General features: G+C 39.4%; 2 protein-coding genes across 5 annotated transcripts in view; both read right to left on the bottom strand.

Moving 5' to 3' along the window:
* Window positions 1-20955, bottom strand: part of LOC115782643 (synaptotagmin-2-like) — a 69634-nt gene extending 48679 nt beyond the window's left edge. For all 3 annotated transcript variants that reach the window (XM_030732940.1, XM_030732944.1, XM_030732942.1), the window contains exons 1-2: window positions 20821-20955; window positions 20656-20719 (exon numbers count right to left, since the gene is read on the bottom strand). The gene's annotated coding sequence lies outside the window, so the exon portion shown is untranslated. The remainder of the gene's footprint in view (window positions 1-20655; window positions 20720-20820) is intronic.
* Window positions 20956-22198: 1243 nt separating this feature from the next.
* Window positions 22199-24890, bottom strand: oard1 (O-acyl-ADP-ribose deacylase 1). 2 transcript variants are annotated; one of them, XM_030733690.1, is made up of 6 exons: window positions 24806-24890; window positions 24567-24675; window positions 24296-24461; window positions 22855-22913; window positions 22617-22729; window positions 22199-22495 (listed from the first exon to the last, which is right to left on the bottom strand). In XM_030733690.1, the coding sequence occupies exons 2-6, from the start codon at window positions 24609-24611 to the stop codon at window positions 22348-22350; spliced, it is 531 nt and encodes a 176-aa protein (XP_030589550.1). In that variant the 5' UTR covers window positions 24612-24675; window positions 24806-24890; the 3' UTR covers window positions 22199-22347. The 2 variants fall into 2 exon arrangements, with proteins under 2 accessions (XP_030589550.1, XP_030589548.1); XM_030733688.1 differs by having other exon boundaries at window positions 24567-24883.
* Window positions 24891-25105: the final 215 nt, after the last annotated feature.

The following is a 25105-nucleotide window of genomic DNA, read 5'->3' as shown; positions in this document are numbered from 1 at the left end:
CTCTTTTGAGGATGCCAATGTTCACATTTTGGACAGGGAAAACAGATGGTTTGAAAGAGGAGTGAAAGAAGCCATCTATGTCCACTGTGAACAACCATCATTGAACAGAGGAGGTGGATTACGTCACCAACTTTCCCCCGCTTACAGTGCTGTCCTGAGCTCCCTTCCCAGACGTCTCAACCCCCATTCACACCTTTGTTCCAGTGACCTCAATAGGCCACAGGAAACAATGGAGCGGAGTCCTAAATTGGTTTCAACTGAAACCACTGATTAAATATGACCCACGCCCCCTTCACACCTGGGCACGTGTGTTCACGCACATGATCAATAGAGGGTCATAACCACCTCCAGGGGACTACGCCCACAGGGGTTTAAATACCTGGGTCTCTCCACCATTTGGTTGAGAACTGAAGAAGCCTTTCGGATGAGAGGTGAAACGTCTTCAAGAAACAAAAAGAAGTCCAGGTGCCTTTTTCAAGCTCCAGAGAAAACAATTTGTACTATTCAAACAAGCTTGAAAGTCAATATTTGGTATCACCACCTTTATTCTTCAACACAGCCTGAACTCTCTATGCAAGCTTTCTTGTAATTTCTTGAAGCAGCCTTCAGGAGTAGTTCTCTAGTCTTCCTGTAGGACATTCAAAGCTCTTCTTTGGATGTTGGCTGCTTATCGTTCCGTTCTCTGTCAAGATGATCCCATACTACTTCTATAATATTGAGGTCCGGACTCTGGGGAGGCCAATCCATGACTGAGAGTGTTCCATTGTGTGTTTTTCTATCCAGGTATGCTTTTACTGTATTGGCAGTGTTTTGGCATCACTGTCACATTAAAAAATGAAGCTGTTACCAGTCCAGTTTTTCAGCCCAATCCGTTTCTCCCTATTTGCCTTCCTTACGACTTGCTTCTTGACTAATACCCTTCCACTGAGACCATTTTTCCAATGAGGTGTCAGTTATCAACTGAAGGGTCAGATGCAGCTCTGAGGTCCTGTGCCAAGTCATTGCTCATTGTTTCCTATTTCTTAAGGACATAACTTTCAGATACTCTTTCTCTGCTCTACATAGTTTTTTGGGCCTGCCTCTTCTTCTTTTGTCCTCCACTTGCCCAGTTTTCTCAAGGACACACTGCACACCATGCCAAAATATGCCAAGTTTTTAGCTAATAGGTCTTTGGAAATTACCTTGTTGGTACAAAAACACTTATTATTATGCCTGTAAAAGTGTATCTGGTGTTTTTGCAGATTCAACTTTGCTAAGTTGTCTATTTTATGTAAATAAAACTCTGTTTTTTACCTTGAGTTAGGTGCCCCATTTTTTATGCCTGAATGAGTCATAGGGCAGTGTTAAGTGACTTAAGAAAAAGCATTCCTCTGAAAATGGCCAGGCACAAAGACTCAACTGAAAATAAGTGAAAAAGTGTTTAAAGACCTGCACAAGGGCTGGAGAGCTACTGCTCAAGGCCACTTTTAAAAATTACAAGAAAGTCTGGCTTCTTGGAAGTAAAATACAAAGAAATAAGGGGTGGCTCGAGACTTTTGCACAGTACTGTAGTTAAGATTTTAATCACGTGATCAGCAGATGGTTCCCAAAAGTAAAATCCATTTCCTCAGTATGCAGTACAACATAAGCACATAACAGAACAAGAAAATGAAAAGATAACTATTGCAAGGTTTAATTGAATCACTATTAAGAGAGTCGGCCTCACCTTAGGAGTAATTTGCTATATGCTAAAATAGCAAGAATGTTTACTACAATCACTATTGCAATTTAGCATTTTAGAATGCTAACATTTGACAGTCACAAAATATAACAGAAACAGATGAGAATATCTTTCGGTGTGTGGGTCTTTGGTCCTAAACCATCATATTGGACCAATAAAAATTTTGATGGACCACACTTTTTGTAATTCATTAGCCAATGTTATGATAACCATTCAAAAAATGATTCGCAACATGATAGTAACTTCAAGAGGAAGGGCACGAGATTACCAGTCATTAGTCTTTAACCTGTACAAGTCTGGGGTGAATCATTCCAATATTTGTTCAGACATTTCAGTCTAGACTGGACAAACATACAAATTGACTGAGAGACTGGTGTATCACTGCCTTCTGTAGAGCTACACTGCTAAATAGCTTTTTAAAAATCCCTTTTACACTTTGGGAAATTTTTACTTAAACAGTTATACTTGTTTCTTTCACAAGGGAAAGTACCCAAATACTGTGCTGCAGTAGAACCATTACATATTTTTGGCAGTCAGAGTCACCTGGCAAAAAAATATTAGCACTTTTCAGGCTTGGCAGGTAGATGTTACCACAAGTTGCTTTACTTGTTAGCCAAAATGCATTCTGAATTCTCTAAAAAGCCAGCACTTGCTAACAGGGGTGTATTTTATGAGCCCATCAAATGATCCCAGCATGATGTTGTAATGCTAACAAGGAAGCAGAACAGTGTGGAAAGAGGATTATTAAATGTCACTTCTGGAACTGCAAACAACAACCGCAGGACCCAGTGCTGCAGTTACTCCAATTAGGAAACATTAGAGACTAAAAACAGTGCTGCAACAGATTTATTTTCTTGCCGAGATGAAAAAACTAATGTTCAAGCATGTTAATGATTATGCAATGAAATGCATCAAATCCTCCTGCAATGTCACCAGGTTCCCTTAAACAAATTAAATCTTACTGCTTAAACAATGCCAGCTTTACAGGTAGCCTTAGGATTACAACACTGCAGTCAATCCACAATAAAAAATAACCATAATTGATACCTTTTACTGCATCCCAGCAGATGTTAGCTAATGCCCCAACAATTAAAAACCACAAAGCATTAAAGACACACATAACACATACCAAATATTTCCACTTGATTGGCAATATTTTAAATCCTACACAGGCAACTGACAGCATTCCATCAATTATTCAGGTGGAGTAAAGACTCACAAAAAGTACTGCACCCCCCAGCTATGCAGCAGTAAATCACTGTATAGCACACCATCTGCTGCCTGTCAAAGCCAACAGTTGCTGTGAGCACAGGAGTGTAGTACAACACTGATCCATAAGTCCAGGTTCATTTCCAGTACAGGTAAAACAATGTTTTATCTCCAGATATTTATTAAGCTTTAAGTGAATAAGTGAGTTCACAATATACACAATATGAGCAGTTTGACCTGGGCTAAAAGCAGTACAAGCAGCATTTCAGTAAAAAGGGTATTTAAAAAAAACAAAAAAAACCTCTGTCATTAAAAATTTAGCATCCACAAGATGGGATGTAAGTACAATTCTCCCTCTCATCGTTGGTTCCTTCATATTCATTGGTATTGCAACACTTAACCTCCTCCTGAGACAAAATGTCCCATATTCCGACTTCAATAATGCAACGCCTTCGTTCTTAGGGCTGAGGGCTGGCTTGCCTGATGTCTGACTAATCGCTGACAAAGCTATGGCTTCAGTTTTCAGATCACTGGCTATTTTTGGGCACATAAACAGCAGAGTTTATCATAATATTTCACTATTTTGATATACAGTAGCACAAATTAAAACATATTCAAATAACTATCTTGAACCATTAAATGTATTATGTATTATTTAAAGTTCAGTTCAAGGACAAACTGAATCTTTCAAAGTGAGCTTGGTTTCTGTGGGTTCTTCTTTAATTAACTTACTGTCTCCATGTAGTAAAAATAGCATCACTTCCATTTGTTATCTGTCAAAGCGCAGTGACTTGGTTCAGTATTAGCTGAGCCTTTCCAAAAAACTCACTGACTGAAAGAGTGTATTGGAAAACGTATAAAATAATACAGTCTGTTGTGAAATTGTGCATTATGTCCCCAACTTAAATGCACAGAGTTAATGGAGTCCTCATTATGTTGTTGTTTATCAGTTATCCTCCATGTCAGACTCAAAATTGTGTTTTGTCATTCAACCAGTCAAAGAATGACAATCTAATTATTTGCTATGTTTACATTTCCTGATGTCTTCATGTAAGACACTGGCTGCATTTTACCCCATTCCTTCTCTGCAGTCGCTCTGCTTTAAAATGTTGATTTAAAGGATTCCCTAAGGCACGTCTGTACATAAAATTACACTGCTCTGAATAGTAATTTGTGTCTGGCATAATTTTGGTCCATAAAAAAGCCTTCAATTACCTGGTTAGAAATTCTTAATATAGTACCCATTCCTCAACTGTCTTTGAACAAACAAATCTAGAAATGTGTAAATGGCTTTTAAGAGTTTGTTTACAAGATACAAGATGACTTATGTGCATGTGTGATCCAGGTTTCTGGTTCTCACATCACACTGGTACTGGTGTGAGCTCTCTAAGCTAAAGTAGTTGAGTTGTCACAAATCTTACTCACAGGTAGATGCTTCAAGCTTATAGACACTAGGCAGACACTTTCCATTTTCAGTATAAAAACATCCAAGTGAAGGAACATTAACTAAAAGACATTTTTGTGTGAAGACACTCAGCAAGCAAAATGTCCAGTGATAAACTTTTACTGTCCAAATTTTATATCCCAATTCTGCTACATTGCCCCTTTTTAGTTAAATTAAGTAATAACGTTTTATTTTTTTTTAGTCGCTGAAACCAAGAGGACAAATTATGTCTCCCTCATTAATTCAACAATTTATTAAGCGGTGGCCCTCAAAATAGCACTGTACCTCCAAACAGCAGCACTAAATTATTAAATCCACCACATTTAACACAATGCATCACCACAAAAAGTGCCACTGTCAGAGCTTAATGTCATCCAGTGTTTTCATTAAATACTGATATCTATTAAAGATTCTGGCTTCAGAGAGTTGGAGGAGATCTAATTGTAGCAAGTATACCCTCAGTGTTTCATGCTTCTCTGATCTGTGCTTGCTAATGCCTGTATCTAAATATAATAACAATGAATTTAAAAAGCTCAGCTAACAGGGACTTTTGCTTCTTGGAAGACCAAAACAAACAAAACCTAAAAAAAAAAAAAAAAAAAACAAGAAACAGAAGCTATAAAATGCTGCATAATGCAAATGCTTCACAAATCAGCACTTCAGTTTTGCATCTACTGAAAGCTCCAACAATGTGTCCTAAAAATCCCACAAGCAGTGGCAGCTTAGCCACAAGCTTTATAAATTGTGCACAATACAAAATACACAGTTTAACTTCGATTGCAGCTTAACTTTCCAATTTGGATTCACTTCTTCATTTTGTAATATAAAAATGGTGAGGCTGCAAAAATGAAAAGAATGTTTGCAAAGAGATTCTTCAACTTTTCAGCCACATGCCGGGAACTAGATAAGGAGAAAATGCCAATTTCAGTGTATCCATGAATTACTCTTTAATTCACAGTTTCACTTTGCCTTCAGACTGAGAGCAGCACAATCAGCCAGTCACCATTCATTTCTCATAGAGCTCAGGCACAAGGGAAACCCAGCCAACATGGGGTCAGACAACAGGCTTCACAACTCAGATATAGCCAGCTGAGAAGTTAACCACTTTTTGCCAATAACAAACATATTTCCATAGTTTGATTTCATTTTATATACACTGCTCAAAAAAATTAAAGGAAAGCTTTGAAAACCCATCAGATTTCAATGGGGGAAAAAAATGCTGGATATCCACACAGATCAGGCATAACATTATGACCACCTGCCTAATATTGTATTGGTCCCCCTTTTGCTGCCAAAACAGCCCAGACCCATCAAGGCATGGACTCCACTAGAACCTGGAAGGTGTACTGTGGTATCTGGCGCCAAGAAGTCAGAAACAGATCCTGTAATTCGGGAGTTGTGGCCTTTGTGGATTGGATTTATAAGCCCAGCACATCCCCCAGATGCTCAATTAGCTTGAGATCTGGGGGATTTGGAGGCCAAATGAACACTTCAAAACGCGTTGTTGTGCTCCTAAAAGGTTCCTGAACCATTTTTGCTTTGTGACAGGCTGAAAGAGGCCACAGTCATCCAGCAATACCGTTTCCATGAACGGATGTACATGGTCTGCAACAATGCTTAAGTAGGTGGTATGTGTCAAAATAACATCCACATGGATGGAAGGACCCAAGGTTTCCCTGCAGAACATTACCCAAAACATCACACTGCCTCTGCCAACTTGCCTTCTTCCCATAGTGCAGTGGTTCTCAAATCCAGGCCTCATGGCCCAGTGTCCTGCAGGTTTTAGATGTGTCTCTGCTTCAACACACTTGAGTCAAATATAGAAGTCATTAGCAGGACTCTGGAGAACTTGACTGCATACTGAGGAGGTAAATCGGCATTTGATTCAGGTGTATTGGATCAGGGACACATCTAAAACCTGCAGGACACTGGGCCACGAGGCCTGGATTTGAGAACCACTGCCATAGTGTATCCTGATGCTAGGTGTTCCCCAGGTAAGCGACGCACATGGACCTGGATATCCATGTGATGTAAAAGAAAACGTGATTTATCAGACGAGGTCACCTTCTTCTATTCCTCTGTGGCCCATTGTTGGCACTTTCAACGGTGGACAGGGTCAGCACAGGCAACCTGACTGGTCTGTAGCTATGCAGCCCCACACCCAACAAACTGCGATGCACTGCACATTCTGATACCTATCTATCAGAACTAACATTAACTTTTTTGGGGGAATTTTAGTTACAATAACTCGTCCGCTGGATGAGACCACACGAGCTAGCCTTCGCTTCCCATGTGAATCAGTGAGGCCCTTAGCTGCCCGTGACCCTGTTGCTGATTCACCACTGTTCCTTCCTTTGGCCACTTTAAATAATTACTGACCGCTACAGACCAGGAACACCCCAGAAGAGCTGCAGTTTTGGAGAGATTTTCACCTAGTCATCTAGTCATCACAGTTTGGCCCTTGTTAAATTCAAATCCTTACTCTTGCTCACTTTTCCTGCTTCTAACACATCAACTTTGAGGACAAAATGTTCACTTGCTCCCTAATATATCCCACCCACCAACAAGTGCCATAACGAATAGATAAAGGTATGGGAGGCAGAGCCTTCAGATTTCAGGCCCCTCTTCTATGGAACCAGTTCCCAGTTTGGATTTGAAAGGCAGATTTTTAAGTCTATTTTTAAGATTAGACTTAGAACTTTACTTTTTGATCAAGCTTATAGTTAGGGTTGGATCAGGTGACCCTGAACCACCCCGCTACAATAGGCCTAGGGTGCTGGGAGGCTTCCCATGATGCAGTGAGTGTTTATCTTTGCTCACCTCTTTTCACTCTGTGAGTTTATACCCCACTGTGCATTAGTTATTATTAATCTTTGGCTCTCTTCCTGTCTCCCTCCCCTCACACCCAACCGGTCACAGCAGATGGCTGCCCCTCCCTCATCCTGGTTCTGTCTGAGGTTTTTTCCTGCTAAAAGTGAGTTTTTCCTTCACACTGTTGTCAAGTGCTTACTCATAGGGGGTTGTTTTAATTGATGGATTTTCTTTGTAATTATTGTGTGGTCTTGAATTGAATTGAATAGTGTTATTCACTTTACCTGTCAGTGGTCATATTATGCCTTATGAAAATTATCAACCTATAGAGGGCTGAATTCAAAGACACTGAAAATCAAAGTGAAAAAACTGATGCAGCAGGCTAGTCCATTTTGTCGAAATTTCATTGGAGCAACTCAAAATGGTACTTAGTAGTTTGTATGGCCCCCACATGCTTGTATACATGCCTGACGCCAGGACATGCTCCTAACGAGATGATGGACGGTGTCCTGGGGGAACTCCTCCCAGATCTGAACCAGGGCATCACTGAGCTCCTGCCTGTCATGATGATCATGACAGTAAATATCAAGGCAGCAGAAATATTTAATTTGCCTGTTCAAAGGACAGCATTAAATTCAGAGCATTTTGCAGTGCACATTTGCTCAGACAGTAAAATGAAAGTGACAAAAAAAAACCTGTCAAACAGTGTGTTCAATTTCATATTCGAATATTTAAGCTCATTTTTTTTAAGGGCTGTGTTGTGATGTTACTGTAAGAAACTTGTCTGCTTATACACAAACAAATAAAATGCATGCCAATGTTAACTAAGGTGAAATAGCATAGATTTCTAACAAATCCAAAGACAAGATTAAATTATAATAGCTGTCTGCTGCATCACAAACTTATCTCATGGGTAAAAACGAATTCATGGAGCAAAGTAATGCCCAGACAGTGATCAAAGAGCATGACAAATCAACAGAGAAAATGGAGCTGGGTAAGAGTTACGTCAATAAGAAGGGGGATGTTTTGGGGCATAACTTTTCAAGAAGCCTTCAAGTGTGATACATGTGTTGAGGAGTGCAGTGTCAGGAGATAGTCTGTCATGAAAGACAGCAACACTGGCCAGCTGAGGTGGAAAACAGCAGAACACTGCATTTGATCAGATTTCTTTCAGACGATACTAATCTACCACATGAGGCCTAAATCAGGCATGACTCTGACCCACTCAGGACATGGCTAATCTGAATACTTCATCAATCATGAATAACAACTACAATCAGTGTAAAAAGAGACAGCAATTTCTACATCCACTTCTACATTCCACCTCTATTCATCCAGGCACCAGCATAACTTATTAGAGTCACCTTTACCCTGGTCTCTGTGTGTTTTCACCACCGTTCTTATGGCAGAACAGCTAACTAAAAAACTCTCCAGTGTCAGGGCCATTTTTATAAGAAAGTCTGAGAGCGAGAGAAAAAAAAAACCCAAAATATTTGACTTTCTTTCACAGTGACTCAGATGCATTCCAATGAGGGGGCACAAACCAGCCATGTCCTAGATAAACAGTACCCGGCACTGCATTGAAAGACTCTCAATAGCAGTCAGGTTTACATAATGGCAGACAATGCACAAGGATGAACATCACTTCCAGAACTCCATATGAAAAAAAAAAAACAGGCTGAGAAATAGACTGCTTGTTATTTTTAAAAATAAAAAATATATAAATAAATAAATTAAAAAACAATGGATGACTTTCTTAACCAAAAATGGGTTTCAAGATGACTCATAACACACTGGTAATAGCCACTGTAGAATAACATGAAGGTTTTAGTTACTTGGTGAGGGAAATTATGTTGCATCTATTTCAGGGTTTCATTGTTTTTAGTTTCTGTCTCCAAGAAGGTATCAGGTATAATGCAACAAATGACAAGATCATCTAATTAATGATATGTGCTGAATAAATATTCACGATAGGAGAATGTTGGCTTAGAATTATTTACCCAACAAAATGAGCTTTTTCCACCGATGAAAAAGATGAGTGGCATGGGATGTTTGTTTCCTGTTGGTAGGTTGCTAACTGAAATATCACATCAGTCAAGTCTATAAACAGTAATAACAGCTGTTTTGGCAAACTCAATAATGGAAGGGAATGGAGTAAGAAAAAATACTCATAATTTTATAATTAATCTCAGTAAAACACAATCCAGAGAAAAATTAATACACTGCCACACCGTGATTCACTGATACTTTGAATTAGTGCATGATACCCTCCAGCATACAGCACACACAACAGCAGCAACTTGCTGTTTCTCCCCATCTTGTTTACCTATTTTTCCTCCTGGGTTGACAGATATTATACAACCACTCACATGTAACCTCTTGGCAATTAACATAGCTAAGATTCACAGAGCACTCTTGTTTAATGAAAAAAGATGCATAGTTGGTAAGACGACATGCATTGTGAATCTCTTTTAGAGCAATTATTCAGGAAAACTCTCCAGATAAGAATGGAGAGAGCAAAAATTATATTCACAAATAGCTCTCCACATAACAATGCTGTGAGAGGGTTTAGGGAACTGGACAAAAAGATGAGAGCAATAATTTTGATCAATACAGTCCAATAAATGTCATGTCCCTCGTGCAAGGCCCAACTATTACCAGCCTTATCACTGGGAAGAAATAGATTTTGCAGCCCTCCATCATGATCTTCGAGGCACCAACCAATTTGCGGTCAAGTCAATAATCTCTTTGGGAGAGATCAAATCTGCAAGATTTCCTCAACTTGGCTGAAACACACAGCCAAAATGCAAAAGTACTCAGACGTCTTCACTTCAGTCTTTGTAGGGGGAAGTTAGATTAAAGACAATTGTTTCTGCTTGTTTCTAACACCTCTCTGAAATGCAGTCTCACTTACAACATGTTAGCTGAATACAAATGAACACCAGGAATCTCTTATTCTGGGAACGACAGCACCACAATGACCTGAGTAGTGAATGAGTGAAGAGGATGGATCAACACCCAGTGGAGCACCTTCAGCTTTATAAAGCACCATAAGTGACCTGCCACTCACACAACTTCAGTGGTGCACTGAAGTCCCAGAAAACTTCAAACCTTTGTGAAGAATCTAACCGACGCAAGGACCATTTGTTAATATGGAGCTATGGTCATATAAAGTGCTGTGAAAAAATCTTGAGCCATCCCTTATTTCCATATATTTTGCTTCCAAGAAGCCAGACTTTCTTCTCATTTTTTAAAAGTGGTCTTGAACAATAGTTCTCCAGACTTTCATTAGGTCTTTCACAATTTTTCTTTGAACAGGCTTTTCTTTGCTTTTCACTTATTTCCAGTCCCGTCCTTTACCTGACCATTTTCAGAGGATTTATTATTATCTTTTTTTAAGTGACTTAACACTGACCTATGAATTATTCAAGCATAAAAAAGAAAAATGGAGACCTAAAAAAAACTATCCACAGCAGATGAACAGTATCTGAACCACAGGCTCTTGAGGTTGCAGTAATTAAATGATTACTTATAAAGCCATCACTTGACCCAGCTCTTAGCTAATTATAGGCAAAAATTCTTGAAAGAGTAGTTGTAAAACAGTTAACTGATTACCTGCGGAAGAATAGTTTCTTTGAAGAGTTTCAGTCAGGTTTCAGAATTCATCACAGCATTAGTGAAGGTTCTTCTTATGGACTCTGACAGTGGACTCATCTCTGTGCTTGTCCTGATAGAGTTCAGTACAATACTGTTGACCATAGTATTTTATTACAGAGATTAGAACATGCCATAGGTATTAAAAGTTCTATGCTGCAGTTGTTTGAATCATATTTATCTATTAGATTCTGATTTGTTCATGTAAATGGGGAGTCTTTTTCACATACTAAGGTTAATTATGGAGTTCCACAGGGTTCTGTGCCAGGACCAATTTTATTTATTTTACACATGCTTCCCTTAGACAGTGCTATTAGAAGGCATAGTATACTTTTTCATTGCTATGCAGATGATATCCAACTTTATCTATCCTTGACATCAGACACACACCAATTAGTTAAACTGCAGAAATTACTTGAAGACATAAAGGCCTGGATGACCTCTAATTTCCTGTTTCTAAATTCAGATAAAACTGAGGATATTGTATTCGGCCCCACAAACCTTTGAAACACAGTGTCTAACCAGATACTTACTCTGGATGGCATTACCTTGGCCTCCAGTAACACTGTGAGAAATCTTGTAGTAATTTTTGACCAGGATATGTCCTTCAGTGCACATATTAAACAAATATGTAGGACTGCTTTTTTGCATTTGCACAATATTTCTAAAATTAGAAACATCCTTTCTCAGAGTGATGATGAAAAGCTTTCAGTTGATTGAAAATGCAGCTAGAGTACTGACAGGGACTAGAAAGACAGAGCATATTTCTCCCATACTGACTTCTCTTTATTTGCTCCCTGTTAAATCCAGAATAGAATTTAAAATCATTTTTCTCATATACAAGGCCTTGAATAATCAGGCCCCATCTTATCTTAAAGACCCCATAGTATCATATTACCCCAATAAAGAACTTTGCTCTCAGTCTGCTGGCTTACTTGTGGTTGCTAGGATACTTAAAAGTAGAATGGAAGGCAGAACCTTCAGCTTTCAGGCCCCTCTTCTGTGGTACCAGCTCCCAGTTTGGATTCAGAAGACAGACACCCTCTCTATTTTTAAGATTAGACTTAAAACTTTACTTTTTTGATCAAGCATATAGTTAGGGTTGGATCAGGTGACCCTGAACCATCCCTTAGTTATTCTGCAATAGGCCTAGGCTGCTGGAGGGTTCCCATGATGCACTGAGTGTTTCTTCTTCCCTCACCTCTTTTCACTCTTTATATAGCACTCTGCATTAAACATTAGTTATTATTAATCTCTGGCTCTCGTCCACAGTGTGTTATGAAACACTGCATGCCAAACAGGATGAGGACCCCAGCGCAGGACTCAAGATTCAGGAGCAAACTCAAAACACAGTTTTATTGCTGGAAAACCCAGGGAAACAGAACTGGACTGGGCCAGCAGCATAAACTAGTAAACATAATCAGGGACAGAAAAACACACAGCAGAGGAACACTATGAAGGGAAATACATGAGGGCTGATGAGGGAAGCAGACACATCAGGGAAACACAGGTAAACAACATAATACTAATGATACAAGGAAGTAAAACAGAACACAACACACGGGGATTACTGTATGGTCTTTACCTTACAATATAAAGTGCCTTGAGTGACTGACTGGCACGAATCGAATCGAATTGTGCTCCTTAAGACATAGGAAGAAGTCCAGCAAAGACTTGACACAGGATCTGTGAGATGCATCTGATCCTTCAGTTAATCCATGTATTACTTGCCAAAGCCTCATCAGAAAAAAAATCTCAGTCAAATGGTGGCTGTCAAGAAGCCATTCTTAAGGAAGGGAAAGAGGGAGAAAAGCCTGGGGTATGCCAAATTACACAAGAAATGGACCAGAAATCAGTGGAAACAGGTCGTATAGTGTATTGAAACCAAACTTGAAATTTCTGGTTCAAACCATCATCAATATGTACAGAGGAGGTCAGGAGAGTTATTGCTTGGGATTGCATTTCAACCAGTGGTATTGGGGATCTTGTCAAATTTGGTTACATTATGAACACAGAAAAGATTTTGATCCAACATACAATACATAAGCCTGGAGAACTATTCCTGACGACTACATCAAGAAATTACTAAAAAGCTATCCGAAGCGAGTTCAGGCTGTGTTGAAGAATAAAAATGGTAAAACTATGAATTGTATAAACTCTGTTTCTGCCCTATAAACTGTATTTCTATGTATGTTTGCACGTTTCAGTAACATGCTGCAACTATTTCATTTTCCAAGTAAATAAAAAGAAATGAAGGGTGGGTCGAGACTTTTGTCTATCTATAATTCTTATTTTTTGATTACTCTATCATAATACACTACAGTCTGTATTTTCTTTCTTTTGATACATAGTGATCATCTATAAATTACACACCAAAGCAACAAAAGTAAAGTATGCTATACAGAAATTAAAATGCATATATTCATTTTTTTCCAGTACATAACACCTCATAATATGTTGAGTAAAACATGTTCTTCCTTTTACTTTTGAAGCTTATGTTATTCTCCGTTATCCCCTCTCCCAACCAAACAGTATGTGTACCAATATGAACATGGATTTTTTATTCTGTATTCTGTGTCCTTCGCCTGAATACCGGCCTCAAAAAGAAGGAAGCTGCTTTCATGCTGAGCACCTACTCACACAGCTAAAGTATTCTCTTTCCTTCTTTCGCTCTCTGGCTGATTACATTTCAGTATTCCTCTAATGAAAAACACAAATTCTTGTGTACCTGATTTGTAGACAAACAAGCAAAAAAAAAAAACGCACGGATCACACAAGCTTGCAGGTTACATGGAACAACAAAATCATAAAATTCTTCACAGCAGCCAGCAGTCTAAATTAATTTTAAGACATTTCACACTCAATACAATTTCAAAGCTTGGGTTTATTTTAAAGAAAAAAAAATGTTTTTTAAAGTTTTCTGTTGATGTTTGCACCGCTCCAAGCATTCTGCATGTCAGATGGGCAGATTCTCACTTGGCAACACTGAGAAATGGCAACTCAGCTCTCCCACTGCAAAACCCCGTGGGAATGGAGAGGGAAAGAAAACAGAAAATGTCTCTTCATTTCTAAGATTTCAAGGGCCAGAAAATATATTTAATGAGACTTTGTGTTGTTTCGCTGAGCAGCAAAAAACCCACTTCAGATTGTGCTGCCAAATGCCTTTTGAAATAGGCTAGGGTCAAGAAATATAGAAGAAAATGTACAGACTGCTCTTAAAACTGTATTTTAAACATACAAAGACCTTGAGACCTTGTTACTAAAGACAACTGTTAAAAAAAATTCATAAAGTCCACTGTCATTATTTGGACAGAACAAATCATGGCTCTCAAACAAAACTGTTATTGCAGCTATGTGAATAATGTACCTTTCTCTGGCTTCTATATTCAAAGTTCAATTGTATCCGACAGGCTGTACGTGCGCCAGATATGGTTGGGGTTCTGAAATGAAACTGTTGTTCGTACCAGCTTCCTAACTGTGTATAGAAAGGCTTGGAGCCCCCGGGATGCATTTCAAATGCCTCTGTGCAATCCCTTAACCCTCTTGACAAGGACAGATCTACCCAGTAGCTTTTGGCAGGCAGGCTTCAAAAAAGAGTGGCGCTATTAAGAGTAGAAAATCAAAAGGATATAAAATACAACATATGGGCAACACTGAGGACACTTTCAGATTTATTTTATAAGCTTGTAAAGATTTATTTTAAAGCAGTGAGGACATAGAGGCTGGGGATGTTTCAGCAGAATACTTGCCAAGAACTCAGAACAGCTGCAGTGATGATGAGGTTTGGTGACAAGGGTGCAAGCAGAGCACTGTGATATAGATCTGGTCGGAGCCCAGGCAATATCTTCCTGAAGAGGGAGTATCTAAACAGTTCCCTAAACTCTGGCAGCACCCAAGACTAACATGCTTATACATGTAAAAGTCTGAATCTTGGACTCCATCGAGTAGTATGCTTACTTAGCCCTTGGGGGCAACAGTCAGCTTTTCAAGGTTTCTGGTGTAGCCTGCAGATATCCAGGCCATGAGTTTTGTGTTTGCAGGTTGCTTACAAGGGGGAAAAAAGCATATGAAAGCCAAATCATTGCCAGACGATAGCCAGTGGTTATGCAATGTATTTCAGCAAAGAAAATGTATTGCAGTCCATCTTTCTGCTCCAAAAAAGTAGTAGTTGACTGATTTACCTTCATGCAACTACAACAGAACTATGGCAGAAACCAGAAAGCTTCTGGTAAAAAAAAAAAATCATGTCCATTTCTACAGATTTTATAAAGTCATATACATTAATATGCTTATAGATTTTAGAATGCATTATTGTATGTCTCCATAAACATTTATTCAGTCCATAAGTACCTGGCAAACCTTCATATTGCATGTACATAAATGTAAATGAAGGTTGCATGCATATGTGAACTGATTAAATGGTTGGACAGGCAGATGATTCTAATGCAGGGAAGCTGTGTTTAAAAATAAAACTAAGGAGAGAAGAATAGAGGATGTCAAATGAATACAAAGAGGCTAAAAACAGCAGGTTTTCTGTAAGAATGTCAACACAATCTCACCATGCAAAAAAAAAAAAAAAAAAAAAAAACCTAGAATCTGTAACGATGATGACTAAATATGGAGATAAAAGCAACTCCTCCTCCTTTCTCAATGTCCCATTCAGACAGAGCAGATGAGAGTTACACCAGATGTGTCATATAGGAAGGTGTTTTTCTACAAATTGGATGATTAACAGAGCAGTGCAGCCAGCACTGAGACATTTGGCTGTGGGACGCAGCTCAGTGAAGAATGATTGGCTTTGAGGGCCAGGGGAGCAGATGGGATGGGGGGCATAGAGCTGGGCTAAAAGACTGAGTGTGCCTACTTGGTTCTCCATCAGAATATCACTTCTATACCGGTCTGTCAGTGCCTCTTAAAACAAGAGGCACTCTTCATATACAAAAAGAGCTATTTCTGTACTGGCAGTGACTTGTTCTTCATGGGAAGTTATCTCCGCCTTTAGCTCCACCCTCTTAACATTAATTATGCAGCTCAATGCAGCACTCTAAATCCCTACTGCAGCTCACCCACACTACAATACTCTACTGCTTTCTCCCACTCTCTCTGTCTCTGTCACAAACACACCCCACAAATGAGTGTTTCTCTCTCTTTCTCTACAAGACTACATTTTCAGCACTCCCTAGTCAAAGACAGCTTTTTCCTTCATGCATTACCTTGTGAATACAGCCATGACAGAAGCAATTCTCTCTTTCTTTTTCAGATTTCATATTAAAATTGATTAAATGTGTGAAACATATGTAGGTTGATCGATGGATTTCTAAACCACTGTTTTAATCTTTTGCACCTAATGTCCTCCTGAATGAAACATGACAATCTAGCAGTACAGTAAGCCTATGATGTGAATGGAAACATTTATAATGATTATGAGTTGTATTACTATCTTTAGTTGCAGTGTGACTCACAAGCAGCTCATATTTATATTGTGACAATTCCAAAGCCTAGTGCTGATTTCAGTGCAAATCAGAAGCAAACACAATCTGATGTGCTGAGGAAACACACTTAATAGCTCAAACACCTGTCTGGCAAGGTGTAACTGATTCTACTACTCCTGAGCACAATCACATCATGTCACAGGAAGCAGAGAGAGTCCACACTACGCAATCTGAATCAGCCACATCAGCAAAGTAGAGGGAAACCAGAGAGCATACAACAGGGGAAGCTCTCACACTCCAGCCAACCACCCCCTAGGGTAGGCAGTGGGATGGAAACGCTGCAACTGTTTATGAAAGCAGAAGCAAGCTTCTCTTTTGTTTCCTAGAGCTTTTCACATGAATAAGATTCATTTTACATCTGCATGCATGTGTTTATGTGTGCACGTGCTTGTGCGTGACAGTGAGAGAGTATTACTTGGTTGGCCGAAAGCTGTATAATTAATCCAACAGAACTTAAGTGTGAGGCTACAGTTTGAGGTCTTCATGTATACTGTACACTGCCAGACATTAGACTGACTAAAGAGTGTTTTTTTTTTCTTTTTGTACGAGCCCACATCAGATGAAGGAGGTATTATTTGTGGGATCATTACTTCACATCTGCCATAAATGGCTTCATCAACAAAATGTCAAGCCAAAGGCATACAAACGGCAAATATTTAAAGGTTCATGCAGGTTGCCTCCCTATTGTTGCTGTTTCAATAAATTCAATAGTATTCACCTATGTTTGCAAAGATGCTACCTCTTTAACAAAAGCAAACAGTGAGGCAGATGTTCCTAATGAGGAAAACGTGGCCAGAGAAGGTGGGATCATTCAGCCGGTACCCAGCAAAGTGAATGTGTTATATGCTTACATAATCCAGGGAGACTGTGAATTGACTACTCCCTCTCTCTACATGACAATGCGCTGGCAGGAGTAGGTTGGCTGTTTTGTCATGTTCACCATCTTTCCATCGCTCTTTAAAAATCCCTGCATCACCAGATGTCAAGAATGAACAACGAAGGGTGAAAAACATTTTGTAAGGTTGCTGTTCTTCAGCAGGCAGCCCCTTATGCTGTGCAGCTCTGCTGCTGCAGGGGTCTTTTCAGTGCATGGAACCGGATGGTGAACAGAGAACACAGCGGGGGCTGGGCACTGCAATGTACTGCAGTGCTCGTAGCTCTGCTATGCACTCCCACTCTCTTCCATTCTTGCTCTACCTCTGACAATCTCTCAATCTCCTACTCTATCTCTCTACCCCTCTCTGGCCAACGCTCGTATCATTTGTCTTGCTTCATCTCTTCTCTTCTTCTCTTCTCATTTGTTATGTGCTTTTCTTGCCTGCCTCTCTCAACACTCTTAAGGTTGACTGTAATCAATATTTCCCTTGCTGTATCTGATATTGTTCATTTAAACTACCCTGCCCTCGGTTACTCACATGGACATAGACATGCACACCCATAAAACACATTTACACAAATATGTGAATATATACATCCAATAACATTGACCTGGAGAGTTATGTTAGCTTTCCTCTAACCACATTATTGCAGCCTTGCTTTTTACCCTAAACAGAGTAGAGTAACTACAATTTACATCCCTATATTTAAGTATAAGTACACATACACACACAGTTATACTATTATTGACCATTTGCTGTGTTTATCAAGGTGTCCTTCTAGTATCCCCAAGAGTGACTGATTACCTTAAACATCTCCAGCCACCTCTATTTTAATCTGAACAATCTAAACAAAATAGTCTGGTGAGTTTTTACAGCACCTCTTCTTATCCTGACATGGCCAGTTTTGAGATTATTGCTAAATGTACAGTGACAGCCGTTGCTGCTCCGCTATGTTGCCTCCACCATCATTTACAGGGGCACACTAAACACCCATGCTGCACAGCATGGGACACAGGATGTCACACTTGGAGGATGAGCAATGACAAGCCCAGCAGCTGGTCCCTTCCCCCAGAAACTTCACAACTGTTAGAAACAGTTACACTAATGACTTATACACAGTGTCTACAAAGTTATCAAGACAAACCTTCAAGGCAATTTATTTATGAAACAAGGCACCTCTTTCCAAGTATTTACATAAATAAATACTAGAACATGACCAGAACTGTTTCTGCTGGGATTCTACGTTTTAAAGGTATGTCTGTTTAAACCAGTTATTCTATTGAATGGGAAAAGATTAAACATTCCCCATTCTCACACTGTCCATTTACTTTAAAGATGCCATCTACTTCTTGGAATGGTGAGGGGTTTCATTTCCGTTTCCCATTAAAGAGCATAAGTTTCTAATCATTACTTCCTGAATGAGTTTTACAATCTGCCAGCAGCATCCTGCCGAGCCACTTTTCTGGTCGCTTCATGAAACAAAGCTCTGTGTCACAGCAGGTGTCAGAACCACATGAAGAAAAGTCACTGAATGTAATTTTCAGTTTTTGCAAGTGATTTGTAGAAAACATAATTAATTGCTAGCCACTATTAACAGGAACAATGTATTGTTTCTCTTTTAATAACACTGTCATTTGGATTTTGGATGATCACTCAATAAATCCATGTAAAACCGATTTGTCAAGCTTGAAATATCTTGCTGCTGCAGTAGGTTTGATGTGTCATTCTAAGTGCAATGAAAAGGAAGGCTGAACAAAACCTCAGTGCTGACACCCCCACCTGGAGCATATAGCAATAATACAGGTAGACAAGGCCAAAACAGTGTTTTTCAAAATGAAAGAGTGAAGAACTCACATTTCAGTTCCTTCACAAAAACATAGTTCTCCTTAAGATGAAGTGTGCTCTAGGAGAGGAGAGGTGCATGAATAATGAAAAGTGTTTTCTTCATGTCTGAAAATGAAAAAGCAAAGCCACGCAGCCAATGGAAATATCATATAAGGGTTTGAAAATTTAACCAGGCAGGGTATTACATCAGCTAACCACACATAGTCACAAATGCCCATTAGCCTTCACTAAACACTGGTTTGCTTGAAACTTTACAAAGCAAGACTATGTGCACTATCCATGGTGCTGAAACAGATTAGATTTTCTTCCCAACCCTTTCTGTATCCCTGCATATAACAAAGTCTTGAATGACTGAAACATAAATCCATACTTTATATGTATGTCTCACGCTTACGGCTACTATCACAGTTAAAGGTATGAGCCTCACTTCTAACTGTTATGAAAACACCAAACAATATTCATCCAGTATTTTCAGCATGCTCACACTTCACACACTAAGTCCATGATTATTCTCCCCTGCTCTGCAGCAGGCCAGTGTTCCCAGACATTTTCAGCAGAGAAAACACACAGTGCCCACTGCTGGACAACATCACATCTTCATTCACCAATGATGAAGGTCAGATTTACATAAAAGACAGGGAGATATAATGAATAAACTGCATTTGCTCTTTAAAAAAAAAAAAAAAGAAAGAGAGAGAGAGAAAAAGATAATGAATTAATAAATTTGAAAACACATAATAATGAATTACCCTTAACTGTAAATCAACTTACTTTCCTTTGTTGATTGAGCTATTTTTTACAATTGTGATAAACCATACCTTGAGTATTTTTAATAACTCACAAATATAATAACATTACTTCTATCTTTCTTTTTTCCCCCCTCTGGTACACTTTACTCAGTTCAGCCAATCAGAGAGCCTACTTTTGCTGCAGGCTTAGACTGGAGGAAGTCCCAGAGCACTGGATAAACCAAACAAAAACTAATCACCAGTCTCAAACACTATCAGAGCCAATTCAAACTGTTATCTAAGCAACCCCACTGACACCCAGAGTACACAATGAGAGCATACAGGGCAAAATTATAACAGGCTGACATAGTTCTTTTAACCACACCGAGCTTATCACAGTGCAGCTATTAACAATTTAAATGCCAAAACTTCACTTATCCCAAACAGGGATAGGAAAAGACAAGGTAAAACAGTGAGAGCAAATTTGGAAAGCTGGTAGCTGGCTTGGTTGCTTCAGCCTGGCACTGGCTGGCTGCTGAGGCAGCTCCGCACAGGGATATAATGGGATACTGCAGCACTAGAGAACCGTGTGCACAGAAACTTGCCTAGGAGCATCAGGGAGTCCCACACTAGCCTTCCCCCCCTCCCTCTCTCTCTCTGCCTCTCCTTCTGCTTTTCCATTAAACATGATGCAAAAAAAAAATGAAAATTAAAAAATGAAACAAACAGAGATCCATGTATGTATCTCTAAATGGAACGGCATGTGAAAAACTGAAGGAAAACAGAAGAGACGCTCACTAACAATGAACACAAAAAACAACTTCAGAAGTGAAATATTCAAGCATGCTTGCAGAAGGAGAATGCAGCTGCTTACCTTTTGTGCAGGTTGCTCTTTCCTGGACACCGAGGTCTTCCCCTTCTCTGCAGATTCCGAGACACTTTGAGATAGAGAGAGAAATAATCAATCTCCTCTTACTTGCTCTTATTTCCAATTTCAGAATTAGAAAGTCAGGAGTCTAACACAGCAGTGTAGACACACCTTTACTCTGTCTTGACACTGTAAACTCTGCCACATACACACACAGACCCAAATGCACCCCAAGACTTGAGTACCCAAATTGATAAAGATCTGCTCAGGGGAGGGATAACAACTACACACACTCACACACTGCAGTTTTTTTTTTCTTTCTCTCGCTCAGTCGCTCTGCTGCTTTTTTTTCCTGCTGTCTTTGCCTGCACTGCTTCCTGATTGGCTAAACTGCTCTTCAATAACATAAGCTCTCCTCTTTAATTGGAAGGGGGCCAGTTATGTGGTGCACCAGAAGCCCTCCCGTCCAGCTCATCCTTTTTTCTTTTTTTTTTCCCCCCCCTAAGTGTCTGCGGAGAAGAATGCTGAGCTCTGCAATTTCATATGCACCGAGCAAAGAAAAAAAGGAATGAGGGTGTGTGTGGGAGAGAAAAGAAGTGAGAATGAGAATAACGGTGAGCAGCAGAGGCGAGTCAATACACTGCAGCGGGATAAGCAGACGCTGCACGGGAACAGAGACAAGAGGGCTTTAAGGTGAGGTGAAAACATATTTAGTTGCACAGTCCAGCACCAGCAGCACCTTGACTGTGACAGCAGGTCAGATGAAGGGAGATTTCCCCATGCTCACTGCAGCACAGCTAGGTGGCTCTGCTGCAGTGTGGAGTCTAATTTCCAGGCAAGAAGGGGGATGGGAAGAGAGCAGGAGGAGGAGGAGAGCGGAGGCTGGGTGCAGTGATACCAAAGTCTTCCAGCCAGCCTGGATATATGGGAGGAAATGGGCAGCCAGCCGCAGTGTGCACAGCAGTTAATGCCTTTTCTTCATGAATTATTGAAAGTGCCCCAAAGGAGCATGGGAAGCTAGCAGGCAGCACACTGTTCAAGCAGTCTCGCCACTACTGGCGTTCACGATAATCACCAACACCTGAAGTGAATATCATCGCATTTTTAGATGAAGCCCCCTTTAGTTACTTCAATAAAATATCTTGAATGGGAAAATGTGTCTCATTACCTCTCTTCTTTCCACTTGAATTTCATCATGTGTTAAAAGGCTTTCCCATGCTGGAGAAAATGGATGTGCAGGATTGACTTTGTGGTGTCAGATTCCCCGCTCTCTTTCATTCACATCTGGTCCATTGTTCCTCAGCTGCATTAAAGTTCAATACCCCAGCAGATCAATAATAAATCATACAAAACCTTGACCATTTGGAGTGGTTATAATGAGCACTCCAGAAGTTATACGATGGCCACAGAGAAAGGCACTGTTTGTTCAACCAACAATGCCAATGCCTAGAGAAAGAATGGGCAGATAATGAGATACCTGATGCTTTAGGCTCAGTGCCTATAACAATACCACTACCAGTTGGATATGAATTCATGTGGTTTCAGTTGATTCTGATTTGCAAAAAAAAAGAAGCTTTATTTCCATTTAACAGAACATAGCATTTTTCCAACTTAAAAAATAATAATCACCTTGGCTTCTTACTGTGAAAGTAATATACAAAAGTGCATCAACATAACAACAATCAACATATCCATCAATCATGTGCGTCTGTTTTCCTTCATCACTGTGGTCTCTGCTTTCTCAGGAAGGCTATAGACTGTGATGGAGATGTTTGTGTGATCGAAGACCTGTTCCAGTATCTCCGACACTCTTGCCCACTCGAGTCGATCCAGACCACAGCCAATACTGTCAGAGAAATAGATAAACCATTTAATAGCTGCAGCTACTTAATAAATGCAACAGTCAGTGGATTTTAAAATTCATTTGTAAATTAAGCATCTATCACAAAATAAAAAATTATACAAACCGAGGCATCGATATTCTCGTTACTTGGTTCTTTAGACAGTGTGACTTCATGTCCTCCAGGCTCTGTCTCAGGCTGTCATAAGTGGGTTTCTGGCTTGCCTTTTTCTTTGTGATCTACAACAAAGTAATAGGAAAGCAAGACTTAAATTATGTTGACCACAACGACTTTTGAATAAATTATTTTAATTTGTCTGAAAGTGTACATCTAGTGTGTTTTAAATCAACTACTACTTCTTTACCAGATAATAGACGAAACGTCCACGTCTTTTTAGTACGGCACACTGTCCTGTCAGTTTTTCTGTTTGGATTAAAAAAAAATATGTGTATATAAAGATAATAGCCACATTAGAACAACACTTGATACAAACATGATTCATAAAGCCCTATAACCGCACTGGGAGACAAAAGCAAAAGTTAGAAACTGGATTTGTTAAGTTTACAAGCCTGAGAACCAGACAACTTTAAGAGCTCATGTGTCATTGCTGTGGCACAAAGTGTCTGGGCCCTATCTCGCTCAAACATCTTACCCAATCTAACCAGTGCCAAATCAACTGATGTAAGTCCTTGTCTGATAGAAAGTACTGTTGAGGGAACTTAAAAAAAAAAAAGGCTTCCAGTGTTGACCTTTTGAATCCACTATCATGTTATTATTAAGCATTTTTGAATTTATATAACAAAAGAAAACAGCAACACTTGTTCATGTACAGTCACTGTTACACCATCATAGCTCATCTGTGACTGTATGACTGTACATCTATCAATTTCTATTCAGAGGTACTACTGTCTCAAACTATTGTTAACAATCCATTGGAAACTAAAAATAAAGTTTCCAGACCAATGGTACACGTCCACAAGATCTATCAATGCGTCACAATGCCTTCTAGTATCTTCATGCTTCATTTAGAGACTCTGCAGGAAGTTGGCTGCTCTTCACGTGAATAACGCTGTGGTCTAGGCTTCTTTATGGAAATTAGAGGCATGCAGTGCCACACCACCTCTGAACACTCCCCAAAAACTTCAGACTAATCATTGTTGAGTTAAAGCAGAGACAAATTCATCAACTGCATGGCTTAAACTTTGCCTCAAATGTTCTCAGAAACACACGCGAGTTATTATTGAGACATAAGAGAAAGTTTCCAAGTTAGTCCTGTTTGAAATCTCTGAGCAGACACAGTTTACAAAAAGAAATTATCCAGTCAAGTGTAGCTGGGTGTTTGCACAGGTTTAAGAGGTTATACAAGAGAGAGCGCACCTGTCAATCATCCATTGTGGCACTGCCTAGTGGCACGCCCAATGGGAATTCAATTACATATATAATTCACGTTTGCACATTTGTCATATGATTTCAGATTGACTTTAAACAAGACTAAATGTGTATGGAAGAATCTGGGTTAAATTTGTACACCAAGAATATTATATTCATATTATTTGTACATCAAGAATATTATGTACATCAAGTCAGATAGAATATATATCAATGTGATCTTATCAGGCTAATTTTATATATATATATATATATATATATATATATATATATAAATAAAAGCCTGTAACAAAACTAAAGTGAACGAGGAGAAGGTTAAAGGGTTTTAACCTTAATTTTTTTTTTCTGTGCTGAGTAGAATGATCACAAGACATCTCTTCATCCCTGATGAATCTTTAATAAAAGGGTTGACTCACTTTGCTCTTTTAATTCCGTCACCCCTTGGAACTCCTGTTTGAACCTCACTGCTATACCTGCCCCCATGCGGCAGTCCTCACTGATGCAGTGAGCCAGAGACTCGTCCTTAGGACACGAGAACAGGTTCCCGGTGACATAACTCAGCCTCCACTTGTCTTCTGCAGGCTAACCAGGAGGGGGCGGCATTAGACAATGTGGTGGAGCATAACGACGCACCAACAAATTAACACGAGTCTGGAAAGAGAAACAATCCCATAAACTAAACTTTACCTTAACTGTGTCGGTGCTGCTCGACGTCTCAGCTTCAAACGACATTGACGACCGAGAGTAGAACACTTGTAGGGCGACTTGATTGGCTGTAAAGAATCTTGAACACACACTAAAACAACGCGGGATTATCGGCATTCACTTTGTACTGGAAGACTCGCTTAGTAGTTTACCGTATGTTAACACAGTCGCTCGTATAACTTACAAACTACTGACCGCAGAAAGCTGCTTTACTTACATACCTAAGACACTGCTCGGTAGGTTAGTTGGTTTGGAGCAAGCGCCTACATTATATGTCTCGTGAGAAACGGCGAGACTTTGTGGCGGTGCCACACCTTCGAAGTGACTGAGGGCTTATGGTAAATATGCAGAGCGAATAATTTACCTTTTTCATCAGAATAACTACAAAATAATAATAATAATAATATTTTATTTAAATTTTAAATTTTGGTGGTCTTCTTAATTAGTTTATGTTATAAGGAATTCATAAAATGACATTTATTGTGGTTTATTAGTATGTTTATTGAAGAACTTTTATGCTT

Source organism: Archocentrus centrarchus, chromosome 7, assembly GCF_007364275.1.
Source record: "Archocentrus centrarchus isolate MPI-CPG fArcCen1 chromosome 7, fArcCen1, whole genome shotgun sequence".
NCBI classification, from domain to species: Eukaryota; Metazoa; Chordata; class Actinopteri; order Cichliformes; family Cichlidae; genus Archocentrus; species Archocentrus centrarchus.
This window is presented reverse-complemented; position numbering and strand designations above follow the sequence as displayed.

Coding starts and splice junctions, on each gene's coding strand:
- oard1 (XM_030733688.1), bottom strand. CDS start 24,701: ATGCCGATAATCCCGCGTTGTTTTAGTGTGTGTTCAAGATTCTTTACA. Junction 24,462..24,566: donor GCAGCACCGACACAGTTAAG/GTAAAGTTTAGT, acceptor CCTCCTGGTTAG/CCTGCAGAAGACAAGTGGAG. Junction 22,914..24,295: donor GACGGAATTAAAAGAGCAAA/GTGAGTCAACCC, acceptor TAATCCAAACAG/AAAAACTGACAGGACAGTGT.